Raw genomic sequence first — 17,044 nt, 5'->3', positions numbered from 1 at the left:
TAGACATGTTTTAAGGTCATAGTGTTAAATTACTTTAAAGTTTTAGTTGCTTACATGCAGTATTCATTAGTGTGTTGATGCTGACTTACAGTAGTATTTATCCAGGGCATTATATGTTAGTTAGTCATTCTTTTCCATTACTAAACTGTGTTCAGTGTATGGAAGAAAAAAAAAGCATAACGTAGATAAAAGCTAAAATGAGTTGTTGCATCTGAGTGTTGGATTGTTATTAATGGTTAAGTCTTGCCAAGTGGAAATATATACTTACCTAGTGCCGATACCAATAATATGTACATTTTATTTTTAATTTATTTTATATTTCATTTTATTTTATTTTCAAACAGTATTTAGAAATGGGTGTTCTGCCATCCAAAGTTTGCCCAGCTGCTGAAATGTCTGTGTTTTCTATATGTATTTAACAACTAGTAATCAAAATAATAGTAACACTTTACCACATGAAGTAAGAATTAACAGTACTTCCACAGCATTTATTAATCTTAGTTAAGAGCATTTACTAATGCATTTTTAAAATCTCAAGTTTGTTAACATTAGTCAATGCACTGTGATCTAACATGAACTACCAATGAACGACTGTATTTTTATTAACTAACGGTAACAAAGATGAATAAATAGTGTAATAAATGTATCGATCATTGTTTGTTCATGTTAGTTAATACATTAACTAATGTTAACAAATGACACCTTATTGTAAAGTGTTACCAAAATAATAATTTTGTCCTTCATTCATTTCATTTTATTAGTTTATTAAATTAGTTTATACATCAACATTATTTTCACGTTTATTCTGTTCTTGTTCTACATCTACAAGGCCTGGTTTGACAAACGGTATTGATTAGTTAATGACTTATACAGCAGTACTGTAACTGCAGGGTGTCTATTACAGTCTCTCTCTCTGTTTTATCTCCTGTTAAAAATAGATGCTGGTAACTGTAGGCCAGGGGAGGGAGAGCAGATTAAAACCCTAAAAAGGGCTCCTAAGACGCCGACTTCAGCATCCTTTTGGAAGTTGCTTCTACTTGTATAAAAAAAAAAAAAGATTTAAAAGTGCTTGTCTTGACATCAACCCAAGGCTTTTTAAAATATTCACAAACCGAAGCATCTTTCAAAATTGTGCCAAGAGCAAAAAGAGAACCGAATCTGCGCCCAAAGTTGCTGTCGTTGTAGAAAATGAGCTTTTATCTTTCTGAAGTTAGTGAGAATGTACACAAGGCTACAGCTTCCCAATGCTGATCCCGCTGAGGTTGCGCTTCCAGGTAAAATCCAGTTTTACCATATTTCTATGTCTCAAGAGTCATTAAATCAATTAAAAAGAAATAAATGAACATTTGCCCCTCTTAAACTAAATCTGTTGTCTTGTTCTCTTTCAGTCGGTAAAATGGTCTGAAAATTGAGGTAAATGCTATATATAGTCTTAAGAGTATCCTTACATGGGGCGGCTGAGTGAAGGCATTCCCTAAGTGAGTGCATTATTTTTGTTCCATCAGCAGGAGCTTTCCAACTGCTCTCAGGCTGCTCTTCCAACACTCAAAGCTCTTCTTTTCTCTTGGGGTAAGTGCAGCTTTATTTTATTAAACTGTTAACAGATTACTGTTGGGAGATGTACGCTTCCCAGAAGATCATATTGGGTGTATTTCGGACACATGACTTCTATTGAACATTGATATTATTGAATATTGAAAGACTCTGGTACCTAGAGCTGAAGTGATTCTGGACTCGAGATCATTAAAATGTTTTGAGTCTTCCATATCTTGATATTAGATGTAGTTCCAAAAGTCTTGTTTTCTAATGAGTTGCGGTCTACTTTTAAGTGCTTTTCAGAGTTCGTTTAATGCTGAGCTGCACAAATCCTGTAGTTTGTTGGTTTGTTTGTTTCTACATGAGACCTTATGGTCATAGCAGCCTGTCGCATTATGTGCGGGTCAAAGGTCAAATCTAAGGGCTTTTGCTCAGATTTTTTTGTTGCTCTGAGATGTTTGTGTCCATAAGTTGTGGCAGTTTTTCTGAGGTCAGCTTTTCACTTTCTGCCTGTAATGCGATGCACTTGAGCTCATGGAGCTGCTGATGGGCTGGAATGTGAGGAGAGGCAGTTTTGGTGCTAGTTTACAATAACCAGTAGCTAAAGTAAAAACTGACTCTGGGAATATACAGTATTTGATATTACACTGATTCAGTTTTGGAGTGTATGTATGTTTATAAGGTGATTTTATTTTAGTAGGTCGGACTCATTTGAATTTTCTACTCATTCTGTACTTGTTGGTGTATTACATGTATCATTACTAACCATGATCAACCAATATTACTTAAAAATAGATGTATGCCATAGTCATATTTAACATTCTTAATTATATATTTTGCCCAGTATCAATTATTTTTAGAGATGATTTTGACTGCACAATGAGTCTTGGTGTGGTTTAAAGGTCTTTTTCAGAGTGTTCCCGACATGCCTGTAAAGGGCGTTACACTTTATCGGCAGGAGCAAACACAACATCAAAGCTCAAAACATGTTGTCCAGCACTCAAGGTATGGGATGTGGTTGCACTGAATTCGATTGGCCGAGCATATGGATAGCTTTGGCGTGAATTTGGCTGAGCAGGCCAGAAGATCTGTCTGCTTATGCTAATACCGCTCTCTTTGTTGCTTCTTAAGAGACCCGAAGGTCAGTTGACCTGATTGGAGACTCAGTTTAAAGATGTATATGCAAAGCTACCGTGCGCTGTGAACAAACTCAACATTACGTCATATATCAGTGGTGAGAAAGGAGAAAATACTGCTTCGCACACTGTGGGAAAATATGAAATAAGGCATGGTGCTCAAGCTTTTTGGCTGTCAAGAAAGAAAGTGGTTTGTATTGACATTTTGGGTGAAGAATGTTGGGGGAATTCAGATTTGCTTCAGTGTGGAGGCTGTTGCATTTAGGTTAACAAGCATGAATAAATCAGCTTTTCCCAAACCTTGCTATACATTAGAGGACTCATTTTGTTGCTCTAATCAATGTTTGAGATTTTGCAATAGACAGGACAATATGGATCCAGACATTATATTGTACTTAGCAGAACAGACAAGATTAATAGTCATTTAAATCACCATTTTAATGATATTTTTTTACATTTTTGGGATCATAATTTGTTTTGTATTGAAGACACAATCCTAGTTGTTGGTCAGGTTTTTCTAAAGCTTTGCTGACCGAAACATGCTGTTTAGCATCTCCTGTTAACATCCGTTTATTTAAATTTTTGTATTCATGCATTTAGCAGTTGTTGGGTTTTTACTTTTTCAAAGTGACTTAAAAAAGAGGAAGAACAAAGAACTTACTCGTTCACTAATTAATTATGAATTTATTAACCATCTAAAGTGGTTTAAGTACACATTTTAAAACAATAAATAATATACTTATTTCTATTAATATACAAAAAGAATATACTTACTGTAAGTGCAAACTGAATTCTATGTTTCCCGACACTTAAATGCATATTAATTAGGATTAATGGAAAATTATAAGATTATTATTATTATTATTTTTACCCACTTAGGTATTAAGGCTCTTAGGTATAGGACATAAAGGCATCTTTATATGTAATTTCATAATTACTTGTATTTTTTTTATGTGTTAAAAGTGTACTGCCGAATGTACCAACAAGTATTTATGGCAAACTAAAATATTATTATCATTTCTAATGAATCTTGTATGTCATGTATTTAATTATGTTTCTAATTACACATTTGTAATAATGAAGTTGCAATTTAGTAAATTTATGTTTACATTTTATATAACTTTAAATGAAATATCAAATAACACACTACAGTTAAAATAATAATTAAGTGCTATAAGTATTAGTGCTGTCAAACGATTAATCACATCCAAAATAAACATTATATGTATACTGTGTATATTTATTACGTATATATAAATACAAACACATGCATGTGTATATATTTAAGAAAAATATGTTATGTTTATATATTAAATAATTTGATATATATATAAAAAATATAAGAATATAAATATATAAATGTATGTGTGTGTATACATAATAAATAAACACAGTACACATACATATATTATGTAAATAAAAACTTTTATTTTGGATTAATCACAGTGAATCATTCCACTAATATACTTAAAAAAGGTTATAAAACGGTGATTAAAACTGTAAGTTAAACTTTATTACAAAGTACACATTTAAAAAAAATTATGAAAGTGTACTTCTACACAAGTTAATTTGGTACAAAACTGAATTTGATTTGAAGTAACCATTAACAATGTGATACACATTATAAAAAGTAATGAGTAATACTGACAAGAAAAAAAAAATGCTTTGTTAGCTTTTGCCAGCCAAATATGGTTTCCTGATCAGGCTGGCTTTGTTTTGATGGTTTTAAATCAGTTTACGCTCTTGCCATTCCAATTTTAAGCAGTAAAACCCATATAGTAAATCCACAATATACAATTTCCTACTATAATAACCGATGCAATTGATCCTTCAGTAGGTGAAATTCTGAATCTGTGAACAGCACAAAGTGTGAAATGTAACAAACTGCTTTCACACGATGCAAACATGACTCAAACGCTGTTCTGATGTGTATAGCAGGAAATCAAGCTCTCGGGTAGTAAAGAAGGAGCAGATCCAGGCCTCTGAGGCTATGGCGGAACAAGCCTACACAGTGCCAGCCTTCAGGAAGAGGTGAGATTTTATTGGCTCCTGCATCTATTACAGTTCAGAGGGCTATTTAAAGACAGTGTATGAGAAACCCTGAAGCCCTCTTCCATATTAACAGATGACAAAAATAATAATGTCACTGTACTCTTAAGACTAAACCTGTGCAGTTTGGAATATAAATGTTCAAGTTTGCTTCCGCAGGGCTCCTGAAGGCATGCAGGAGTATCAGAGAATGGCGGCTCACTTTGGAAGAGATTTGGTTCAGCTGCAGCAGGAGCTGCACAGGATGAAAGTGGCCACAAAGGAGCAAGTGGACAATATTGAGTTTACTAGAGAGGTGAACATCATCTTACACATCTCTCTTTCTCAAAATACCTCAATGTTCACCCAAAAAATGATCCTTCTATCATCATTTACTCACCCTTGTGTTGTTGTTTCAAACCTGATGGCTTTTTTCTTCTGTGCAGCACAAAAGAAGATATTTTTAACAGGTCAAAAAGCAGTCATTTTCCTGTATTTTAACAGGTGAGGGGAATGATGCCTTTGAGGAAGGATTATCCTGTTGAGGTTCCCAAAGCACCGGACTTCCTGGTCAGTTTGAGAGCTCACACTGTGTGGGAAAAGACTCCCGTCAAGCTGTTCTGCACCGTCTCCGGCCAACCCAACCCTATTGTCAAATGGTTTGATTCTATTTTATATTCCAAAACCTTCATGCAATCTGCTTTAATACTGATCTGATGGCTTGACTCCAACTTCAACAGCATAAACTATACTGTAATATTATTTGAATAATCTCAGCACATACAATTGGATTTTTTCCGGTAATCATGAGAAAAGAAATTTGGCTGGAAATTGTTGTCTTAAATGAATTTTCACATGCATTTATTCTGCTCATGCTTCATTCATGAGGTCCTTTGTGATGTTCATTTTCTGTCTCTGCTGTGGTTTTACTCTCACTAATTTGGTTCAAATTAAGCATAACTGAACAGTATTTCTCTGTGTTGGCAGGTATAGGAATAATGTTGCCGTTGAACCCTTGAGTGCTCCTGGAAAGTACAAAATTGAGAACAAGTACGGGGTTCACAGTCTGCTTATTAGCAGGTAAGACCTCAAAAACCCTCAGTTCACAGTTAGGCCTCTAGTAGTTTCCTTGCTCCATTTTAAATTTAGAGTTGCTAACAATTAAACAGCACCTCAAGTTTCACCTTATTACACATTTACTGTACCTAAATGAATTAGCTAAACATTTTCAAGAGAACTTCGCTTCAATATTTACTCACTCATGTCTTTCAAACCCCATTTGATTGTCTTTCTTTCATGGAACACAAAGAGAGATATTGCAAAGAATGTCCAAGCTGCTCTCTTCCATATAAAAATGAATGTTGACCTGTAGAAACATATATATATATATATATATATATTTACCATAAATTTAACAGGATATTTTTTAGAATATGAGTGGTGGTCACAGTTGTGTACAAGGCCACATTATCAGTGACTAATTATTTAAATTTCAATCTTTTCCTCGCAAAGATACAATATCATCTGATTTAATGTAGTTTACAAAGCATACAGACTACTTTTATGGTGCTTTTGGTCTGTTTTTTGAAGAAAATGGGAAAAAAGATTCCTGGCTTCCACTCACTTTCACTCTTTGGAAGAGTGCAACTCTCCATTTTCCATCTGTAATGACCTGCGAAAATGAATGAAGTACTTGTGAGAGCAACACTTTCCAATTTAGTCCCAGTGAGGTTCATCTTGAAGAAGTCTCAGCTGTTGGTTCTGCTCAACTTAGCTATGCGTCATTCGATCCTGAAACGCCTGACGCCCGTGAAGACTCACAGCCGCCATTACAGTAGCACCTCTCAGAGATCCCAGGCCGTCGCAGTGGCCGCTGTTTGGGCTGACCAGATGCTCATTCATTTTCAGAAAAGCTTGTTATATGTTTTCCTACAGCTGTCAGAGAGAAATCAAATAATGCAAATACAAAAGAAAATTGGTGTATTGGTCAGGACAGACATCTCTTATGCATTGCACAGGAAAAAAAGTGGTTCTAAAATAGTCCACAGGGACTGAAGGTCACATTTCGGTGCTCTATTCTCACTCCTTCAAGGACAGCACGGCATGTCTGATTCCAACAAACTGCTGTCGTGTGAGATCATGTTCTGGATGCAGAGTCTCTCCACTCATACCAAATAGTTCTTGAAAGAAGTGTGAGGAACATAGAGAGTGTGTTTCCACCCTGTTAACTAGCCATATGACCACTGGCGGGTAGTGAAACAAATGTTTTGTCTCACCTTTTAAACCTGAAGTGTGAAATTTTTCCATTGTGATATTTTCTCCTTTCCAAGTTTAATATACACAGACAGTTGACCCTTCGCTGGGAGTTTGATTGACAGTGGATTTGACCAATCATAACGCTGAATCTGCCATTATTGTCTGACAAACAAACCAGACTAGAGAGTAGATTAATGTCGGTGGACTTGAACTTGAAAAATAGAGTGTATTGACGTCTTTACGGCAGTAGAAAAAAGATACCTTCCGATGTTCATTCATGTTTATTTCATGCTATATCTAGTAAAGTTCACGTGCCGCTTGAACTGAGGCGCTACAGCAATCTATCATGAAACATTAAAGAGCCACAAGACAGAATTTATTGTTTGGATTTCTTAAAAAATGAAACAATTTGAAAGCTGAGACTTTGTTTCATACATAAAGTAACCTGCTCTGATGTGTTGTCAGTGTCCTATTTATTCCGCAATGTTTTTTTCACTGCGTTAGAACATGATGTGTGGAGCGAGAGCGCCATAGTTTGTCAGACATACCAACAGTAACGAAGGGGGGGGGGGGGGTCTTTGCAAAGGGTCAATTGTAAGATAATTCAGCCAAAAAGTGTAAGCAATGTGGATCTCTTGCGCTTTTAAAATATTACTGTTTCTTTGAACATTCCAACCAGCCCAGTATATGGCAACAATGGCTCAACCAATGGCGTGAATTGGGGGCGCGGCTATTGGTTTGAATCACCAATGGCAGACAGGGGAATGTTCAGGGAAACTTTTTTGAACACCGTCATTATACACAGTTTTGATCACAATGGGCCCTTTTCACAAGACTGTGATGACATGTTTCAATGGTCATCAGCATCGTAAATCCTCAAAAGTGTTTTTAAAAATACATATTTACTAGTGCTGTCAAACGATTAATCGTGATTAATCGCATCCAAAGTAAAAGTTTTTGTTTACATAATCTATGTTTGTGTTCTGTGTATATTTATTATTTATATATAAATACACACTTGCATGTATATATTTCAGAAAATAAATATTATATTTCAAAAACAAATATTTTGTTTATATATTAAATATATTTATTTATAATATATATTATATGAATATAAATATATACATGTAAATATTTTGAAAATATATACTGTATGTGTGTGTATTTTTAAATATGCACAGAACACATATATTATGCAAAAAAAAAAACGTTTATTTTGGATGCGATTAATCGTTTGACAGCACTTATATATATGGTCAGAGTATATATATATATGGTCACAGTACACTTATATATATATATATATATATATATATATATAATATACTGCCGCCATCAGTCTCTCTCAATTTTATTTCCTTTGAAATAAAAACACTATTGTGGAGTTTTTCTTTCACTATTTCAGCAAATGGGAATGCAAAAAAATATATTTGTGGTACTCTCCCATTTACTGCTTTAAAAGTTTACCCAAATATGACGACTGGAAACCTGGAAATGTGAAAAAGGTCTATAGTGGCAGAGAAATCACACACTTCACCTTTATTTTGTAAAGTGATTTGTTTTATAATTTAGGGTTTAATCTCTAATGCTAATTGTGAGTAATCATTTACTCACCCGTAGTTTTTAAAAAAAACATTTTATTTTTATTTTTTTCCATCCATACAACGGTTCGGTTAATATTCTTCGAAATATAATTCCTCAAAATATAAAAAAAAAAAAAAGTGTTTTACCATGTGTTTCATGGAAGACAGCAAAGCATACAATGACAGGAGTTTGAAACAACGTCAATAAATGATGACAGAATTACAATTTTTGGGTTAACTAATCTAAGTCCATATGGCCACTATAATATGTATTTTGAAAGGCTCTGAAGCCTGAATATTTCTGGTTAGAGGTTTATTTCCATTGTGAAATTGTGTTGTTTGATTGCAGATGTGCAGTTACTGATTCTGGAGTGTACAGTGCTGTGGCAACCAGTCCACATGGAAAGGCCATTTCCAAGGCTACTGTCTGCGTCAGGAGTGCGTGTGTCTTCTTTTCTCCTCATCTTTTCTCTTCTCTTTTGGTCTTTCAGTAATTTACCTTGCTTGTCTTTCCATGTAGGGCCACTAGGTGGAGGAGAGCTCTCCCATCTGCCAGGGCAAGGTGAGCTTGCGTTTGGCTGAGGCCCAAGTCTGAAGGACCTTACTTGAGATCATGAGCCATAAATATCTGTTCTGTTCCAGACGGAAAGCCTTGATAAGACATGGAAACAATGTCACATTTTTCCCAGGGTTCATTTGTGCTTGTAAACAGAAGGCAGTGTGGTAAACACCACCTAAAGCTGTCAATATACAAACAACATGTGTTCATAGTAACTGAATCCTTAGTTATTCTCATAGATTATCAAATGACTTGAAGAACTAGGATGTGGAAAAATAATGAACAGAACAAATGACCTTTTTGTGTGAAAGTTAATATAAAATATAATAAATATGAAATATGAAGATATCAGGCTTTACTATTTCACAGGGATGAAGTTTACATCTTGGGGATTTAAGTAAATGATGTATGGTTGATAAATATATAAAATAAATGTAAAAATAAACAAACAAACAAATAAAATCTACACTGTAAATAGTGATAAATTTACTTAAGTTAAAAAAATTGAGGATAGCCGTTGCCTTAAAATTATCATGTAAATAATCATAAAAAAAAAAATTAAGTTAAGCGAATTGTAAAGTTCACTTAACTTATTTTTTTTATTATTATTTACTTAAAAAATTTTAAGGCAAGGGGTTTCTTCAATTTTTTTTTACTTAAGTCAACTTATCACTATTTACAGTGTAAATGCAATTAAACATATAAAAAATAAACAGTAGTGCATTAAAAATAATAATAATTTAAAATTTTTTAATTAAAAACAAATAAAATATATGAAAAATAAACAAACAAACACATTTCTTTTTAAATTATGATTACCATGAAAAAACACAGAAATTAATAAAAGTTATTTAAAATAAGATGACATCATCTCATAAAATATTTAAAAGTCATGCAAATATCTCTTTTTTTGTAGCGTTAAAATATTTCATATAGTTTAGGAAATTGTCATTGTGAGTACAATCTCTATAATCACTTTTTGGGGGGAACGCAAAAATATCCAATAATCACTTTTTTTCAGGGAACGCAAAAGTTTTGCAAGTCAATGCAAAGTTTTTCAAGGCAACGCAAAAGTTTTATAAACCAACTCAAAAGCATTGAAGCATCCTATCAGCTTATAATAAAATCTTAAAATATTTCAAAGTCATCTATATTTTCTTTTTTTTTTGCAGCTTTAAAATATTTCATATAGGTTAGGATTTATCTTTGTGAGTGCAGTCTCTATAATTATAAAATCCAATAATCACGAAAAACAGTCATGGAAATTCATTATGGTAAAATAAATAAATAAATAAGAGGAAGTAACTCATAGATTTATACCACACAAAAACATTAGCTAAACATGTTTTGCACAATCAAATGGTTTGGTGTATTGGTATGGGGCATATCTGACCGATGGGTGGTATTGGGTTTAAATTGTGTTTTCTTTAGCTCCTCTGTTCGGCATTCATCCCAGCAAGCTTGAGGTGACCCTGCTGGAGTCATTTGGAGTGACGTTTGGTACCGAAGGAGGGTCTGTTAGTCTGGTGGCCAACATGGTGGTGGTGCCTGATCTGCCAAACCTGCCACCCGAGGCCATGTGGTACAGAGATGGTGAGAGGCTGCGTTTCTCATTCAGTTTAGAAGCACTGAAAAAGTTAAACTGATACTAACACACTTTGTATTTGTGTGTGTAGATACTTTGCTAATGTCGTCCAGGTGGGCTGAGATGTCAATTGGTGGTGGGGTCGCCAAGCTCACACTTCCTCTCCTGAACAAGGATGATGAGGGTCTTTACACGCTTCGCATTTGGACCAAGGATGGAACTACTGAACACAGCGCCTACCTGTTTGTTAATGGTACTGCATATGTGATGCATAATCTAACCATTGCTAAAATAACTGAGAGGGGGACATGGTTGTGGAAGAAATATGAGATTGGAGGAATAATTACAATAAAATTTGTCCCCCAAAAAATTTGTGTTGTGTTTACCTTGCCCTACGAAACAGATTTGTGAGCAAACATATTGAAACATTGGTTCTGGAGAGCTATTACATTTAGTCTAACACTTAAATGAAAAAACAATATAATTGCTTTTTTGATACATCCATTAAATTAAATATATATTTGAATATGTCTGTATTTGTGTCACAGATGCCACTCCCACAGTGGCCGGGGCCCCTGGAGCCCCCATGGATGTTAAAGTCTCTGATGTCAACGCAGATTACGTACTGGTCTCCTGGAAACCTCCAAACACCACCCATGAGGCTCCCATCACTGGATACTTTGTGGACAGGTAAAATTGCGACTTACAAAATCAGAATTGTGAGATTTTGCAATTCTGAGAAATGACTGAGCAGTGTTGAGGGTAACGCATTACAAGTAACGCGAGTTACGTAATCAGATTACTTTTTTCAAGTAACTAGTAAAGTACCGCATTACTTTTTAATTTACAAGAAAATATCTGAGTTACTTTTTAAAAAAAGTAACGTCAGATACTTTGTTTTTCCATTTATTGACTGACAAGTCTCCTGTCCCGATGTTGGGAGGAATCGGAAGTACAGAGGCGTTGTGTGCGCTGTGTGAACATGATGTTACCATAGTTCTACACTAAATGTGCATTAATTCATCTCGCTCGCAAAAACAAAAAAGCAAACACAGATTTAGTATTCATCAAAATGCAAACTCAGAATATGACGCAAAGCTGCAATAATTAAATATGTTAAACAACACAAATGTATCTAATCCCATTTTATTAACTGCTGACCTTTGATGATCCAGTTCAACCATATTAATAAGAAAAATGACTTTAGATAAACTAACAATTGTGTTCGTTTGTTATTGCTGAAGAGTGTTGAACCTTCTTCTCCTGCGTTATACTGTACTCTTCCTTCAGCCTGATGTTTATTCATGACACTTTTTGGTGTGAAAGGGCTTTTACATTTGCTATAATTAGAACTTTTTATATTAAGAGCAAACAATCAAGCCCTGCATATTTAAAAAGTAACGTAATTAGTTACTTTTTTATGGAGTAATGCAATATTGCAATGCATTACTTTTAAAAGTAACTTTCCCCAACACTGGAATTGAGATATGAACTCGCAAGTCTGACTTTTTTTCTCCGAATTGCGAGTTTATCTCACAATTCTGACTTAATGACTTGCAACTGCATGTTATAAAGTCAGAATTGTGAAGTATAAACTATAAAAAGTATAAAATATTAGAATTCTAATGTATATCATTTTTTCATCGCAAAACTCTACAATTTTGAGCTTATACCTCACAATTCTGGAGAAAAAAATTCTGAAGTCATTTCTCAGAATTGCGAGTTTGTAAGCTGATAAAACGTAAAAACTGTAACTTGAATGCAATGTAAGTCGCTTTGGATAAAAGCGTCTGCTAAATGCATGAAAAAAAAAAATGTATCAAGCAATTATGAGATAAAAGAAATCTCAGGAGCCTTTTTTATTTTTTTATTCAGTTGCAGAAATGGGCACACATTTTATTATTTAGATAAATAATTAAGAGTTAAACACACACAAAAAGACATGTTGGACATATTCTAAATAATCTTACGTACATCTTGCAGACGCAAGTCAGGAACTAAGGACTGGGTCCAGTGCAATGACTCCCCAGTGAAAGTGTGTAAACTGCCCGTCCATGGCCTGACCGAGGGGGCTTCCTATCACTTCAGAGTGAGAGCTGTGAACAAAGATGGCATCAGTCTGCCCTCCAGGATGTCTTCTGGAGTGACCGCTGCAGAATTGGAGAGTGATGTGGAAGGTAGGACTAAAAACACAGCAAAAAAAAACAACAAATAAAGACATCTTGTGCTAAAACAGGACCAGTATAACCCACGTGATTTAAATTAGCTGTTAAAATAAACTAAAGCAAAATGCGAGCTTGCATCAGAGGCAAAAAAAAAAAAAAAAAAAACCAAAACACTTCTTCAAGCTCCAGACACCTCTTGCTTTAGTCACGGTAAGTGTACAGGATGCAGCGTTATGGTTTTCCTCCTTAGATGCTCAGTTTCATGTTTTGCTCCGAATTTACAAAGATAATTCTCTTCAATATACTTCGCTCTGTGTTTTTTTCAAATTTCAAATTCATAATATGCCTTGAGTGTCACATTTGAAATACACATTTCAAGTAAGTAGTACACAGAAGCTTAAAGGCATCTGCACTGGTGATCTTAAAAACAGTCCGGTGTTTAATATTTTTAAATGGAATCACCTAACCTGATGGGAAATTAAAGTATTATGTTTATGTATTGTGAAACAGTGATTAAAATCGAAGGGAAATATGACATTGCAATTCGACAGGAGGAACTACAAGGAGGTACATTCGATTTCAGATTTCACTGAGCCATTAATATCATCTTTCTCCATCCTTTCAATCCAGCCAACTGCATGCTGTCTCTGTCAAATTACAATTTAACACTTAATCCATTTTTGCGTTCATTCATTCCAGTAAAACACCAAGGGTTAAACAAAAACCTTGATTTTTGAAAATTTACCTTTCATTTTTAAGGAAGACAACTCTTCCTTGTGTATTATATTAAAAACATGTATGCATGTGACCATTGTAACCCAGAGTAAAGAAAAACCCTGGCATATCCATTGACATTCATGATTTTATGTTAAAATTCATATGAATGGAAGGTGCCCGGTAACTAATCAAGTTTTTCTTCATTTTTAATAATCTTTAGTAGTCCTGACTTCACATTTATTTTTAAAAGTAAAGACATTACATGTCATCTTAATATGAGGCCATGTAAACCGCATATAAAATCAAATATATCATTAGAAAATAAATAGTAATACTTTCTAAATGAATTGCAGCATGACTTCCAAATGTATTTCATGTCAGCTACTCAGACTGGTCTAACAACAAGAGCAAAAATGAATAAATAGTATCAATAATAATAATTTAGGTTAGATAAGGTTACATATTAAGTGTGAACATGCTAATCAGCTAACCAATAATTCTCCAAGGCTGATTTAATATCATCCCTGCATTTAACCCAAAACGTGTGTTCCTCAGACTGAATTTAACCAGCAAATAAATGAGTGGAATAATCTGTTAATTAAATCCACCTAAATTAATCAATCTGAAAGTATTAAAATGTTGTTGTTTTTTTTCTGCAGTGTGGTCTAAATCCTAAAATTTAATTTACCAGGATATGACAAACTGAATTTTTGGCTACTATTTATTTTCTTATACAATTACTTTCCTTACGATATTCACAGAATATTCGGAGGAATGGTAAAGTAATTAATACAATATGCCGTTCAGCTCTTTCTCTGCCGTAGCTTTGTTTGTCAAACAGGTCCTTCTTTTTTTTTGCCAAAAATTCATGTTGTCTTGACACATTAGTACTAAGTTACTAACACACTGCAAATAAGTGTGTATATGTAAAGTAGGTGATGTTAAAAGTGTCATTTTGTATAAATAAACATCTGATTTATTCCTGTTTAGTGTATGTAACAATACCAGGTCCACCCACCAATGTGCATGCTACAGAAATAAGCAAAACATACATTGTTCTGAGCTGGACACCACCTAGCCCTTGTGGACGGGCACCTGTGTGGTATCTCATTGAGAAGGTGTGTGTGCACTTTTTATTGATAAAAATAAACGTTTTTCTCATATAATGCTTAAAATCTATTGAATATTAATCAATAATGTCAATTACTTAATCTTAATAGTTTTCGGAATAAACAATGTTAGACTTAAAACAATCATGAAAAAGTCAAGGAATTTATTCATAAAAATATGGAAGCATATGTGTAGCAAAATTCAATTTGCAATGTAATATGCAAATTGGCAACGCAATATGTAAAATGGCAATGTATTTCTGTATTTAAATTGAAATTTTCCCGTTCATATGTGCAACATTTAGCGCAAAATGAAAATACATTTTCATTTTGCAACTTATAAAGCTTTAAAATATGTTTTTAATATGCATATTAAAACTAGTGTAGAAAATGACAAATTTAAATGATATATTTGAATTTTCATTTTCATTTTGCACTAAATGTTGCACATATGTATGGGAAAATGTAAATTTAAATATAGAAATAAATTGCCATTTTACATTTTGCATATTACGTTGCAAATTGAATTTTGCTACACATATGCTTCCATATAAAAATGCCATAATCTAAAATTACTAAAGTCTTTCATTGTGCTTTAAATGTAATTCATTATCAATGTAATAATGTAATTAAATTTTACAGTGCCAGTCATCATATTTGGTAAAAAGGTTGTTTTTCCCATAATTCCTGGGTTTTTAAAGGGGAAACTCTCCATGACTTAGTGTGTAGGTGACAGTCACGTCTGGCAGAGAGTCAACACTGCGGTCCAGCTACGATCTCCCCGTTACCCTGTTTACGATATGGAGGACAAGAAATCTTACCGTTTCCGCGTAATCACTGTCAACAAGTATGGCTCAAGTGAGCCGTCAGAGCCCACAGCACCCATCCAAAAGGTGGACCTTTATGGTAAGAAGGCTCTAAACTGTCAAACTGCAACTTAACAGTCCTGCTGTTGTGGTTGTTTAACTGTCAGATGCCAAACTATGTGATATGAGATGTCCAGAAGATGTGCAAAAAATCCTACAAATGCTTCTTGTATAACGACTTCCATGCTGTATTTTGCAGGTGTTGTTTCGAATATTGGTATGTACGTTTATGTTACCACAGCCTTCTGCTTTGCGAAAATCACTTAGCTCGCTAAAGCGCTGAAATATCACTATGATCTTAAATGCTTTTCCACTCCACAAGAACTTTGCCACTTTGTTGTTGTTTGGGTCACATTTATTGTTTTAGTCCACATCCTTCCACCGCAACATGTTCACTTTCAGCACGGCAGACTTCCACTCCCAGTCAAACCTGTGAAAATATATCTAAAAATTGTGCTTTTGGTTTGTGCAGGTGTCCCCTCTGCCCCAGGACAGGTGATTGCTTCCAGAAACACTAAAACGTCTGCTTTTGTGCAATGGGAGGCCCCGAAACATGCCAACAACCTCATGGGTTACTATGTGGATGCCTCTCTGGTCGGCTCCAAGAAATGGTTCCCTTGTAACCACAGGCCTTACAAACACACCAGGTAAAATGTTTACAGATTTAGTTGAACTTTGTCACAATAATCGCTTGAGAAGTCTTGACTGGTTTCTGGAGGTAGGTTTATATTGTGCTTGACTGTCGGGATTTACATTCGGTAGGTTTGTGGTCCATGGTTTGGTCCCCGGAGATACGTACGTGTTCCGTGTGCAAGCCGTGAATGCTTACGGATTGAGTGAAGAATCACAGGAATCTGCTCCTCTCTTCATTGATGCTGCTCTTTGTACGTATACAACTATGCTAACTTCTATAGCAATGCTACAAAGGTTATAAAGGAAAGGGAAGGCAATTAGTTTACCAAAATGGTGATTTATCATTGGTATAAAGGCACACTAAATTTTTTTAGTTTGTTTTGTTTCACCGGCCTGTATGCACCGGTGGTCTTTTAGTTTATATTGACACCTACTGGTGTGGACGTATTATCCAAACATTGTCAGTTGCATATGCAAAAATATGCAAATGTATCCAATAACAGACTGTATAAATAGTAAAATATTCAAGGTGTAAGAATAGTAGGAATATTAAAGTAGCATATTAAAGGTGCACTAAATATGTTTTGTGTTTTACCGGCCCGAATACAAAAGTGGTCTTGTAGTTTATACTGACACCTACTGGCATGGATATATTATCATGCAAAAACAAACATTGACAGTTGGAGATTTAAAAATAGGCAAATCTAAAAGACATGTACAATTTCTCATTTAACATTTAAATAAAGCTCTATGTTGTTGCCATAAACATTTGTGTTATCTTATACAGTTGGGGCAGTGGAGTATGGTATGTATGTAATATATGTCCATTTATAAAGTGATTTAGCACTGATATTTACACACAAGCCTA

At 34.4% G+C, this 17,044-nt stretch overlaps 1 protein-coding gene across 5 annotated transcripts in view; it reads left to right on the top strand.

Moving 5' to 3' along the window:
- Positions 1-1,014: 1,014 nt before the first annotated feature.
- LOC306855316 (myomesin-2-like) overlaps positions 1,015-17,044 on the top strand; it is a gene marked incomplete at its 5' end in the record, with an annotated part of 28,671 nt that continues 12,641 nt past the window's right edge. The window contains 20 exons of one of the 5 annotated variants that reach the window (XM_079393908.1): positions 1,015-1,274; positions 1,389-1,413; positions 1,506-1,569; positions 4,608-4,703; positions 4,881-5,016; positions 5,205-5,359; positions 5,688-5,780; positions 8,892-8,980; positions 9,063-9,104; positions 10,533-10,694; positions 10,778-10,939; positions 11,235-11,376; positions 12,670-12,863; positions 13,362-13,418; positions 14,559-14,686; positions 15,400-15,583; positions 15,743-15,760; positions 16,016-16,190; positions 16,306-16,427; positions 16,964-16,981. In XM_079393908.1, the coding sequence (XP_079250034.1) occupies positions 4,663-4,703; positions 4,881-5,016; positions 5,205-5,359; positions 5,688-5,780; positions 8,892-8,980; positions 9,063-9,104; positions 10,533-10,694; positions 10,778-10,939; positions 11,235-11,376; positions 12,670-12,863; positions 13,362-13,418; positions 14,559-14,686; positions 15,400-15,583; positions 15,743-15,760; positions 16,016-16,190; positions 16,306-16,427; positions 16,964-16,981 (1,918 nt within the window). Of the gene's footprint in view, positions 1,275-1,388; positions 1,414-1,450; positions 1,570-2,461; positions 2,542-4,607; positions 4,704-4,880; positions 5,017-5,204; positions 5,360-5,687; positions 5,781-8,891; positions 8,981-9,062; positions 9,105-10,532; positions 10,695-10,777; positions 10,940-11,234; positions 11,377-12,669; positions 12,864-13,361; positions 13,419-14,558; positions 14,687-15,399; positions 15,584-15,742; positions 15,761-16,015; positions 16,191-16,305; positions 16,428-16,963; positions 16,982-17,044 lie in introns of those variants that run through there. The other 4 variants (XM_079393909.1, XM_079393912.1, XM_079393910.1 and 1 more) reach the window with 4 other exon arrangements.

The sequence above is a fragment of the Barbus barbus genome, assembly GCF_936440315.1.
Source record: "Barbus barbus genome assembly, chromosome: 35".
NCBI classification, from domain to species: Eukaryota; Metazoa; Chordata; class Actinopteri; order Cypriniformes; family Cyprinidae; genus Barbus; species Barbus barbus.
Note: the sequence above shows the minus strand (reverse complement) of the source record. Positions and strands in the feature narration are given on the sequence as shown.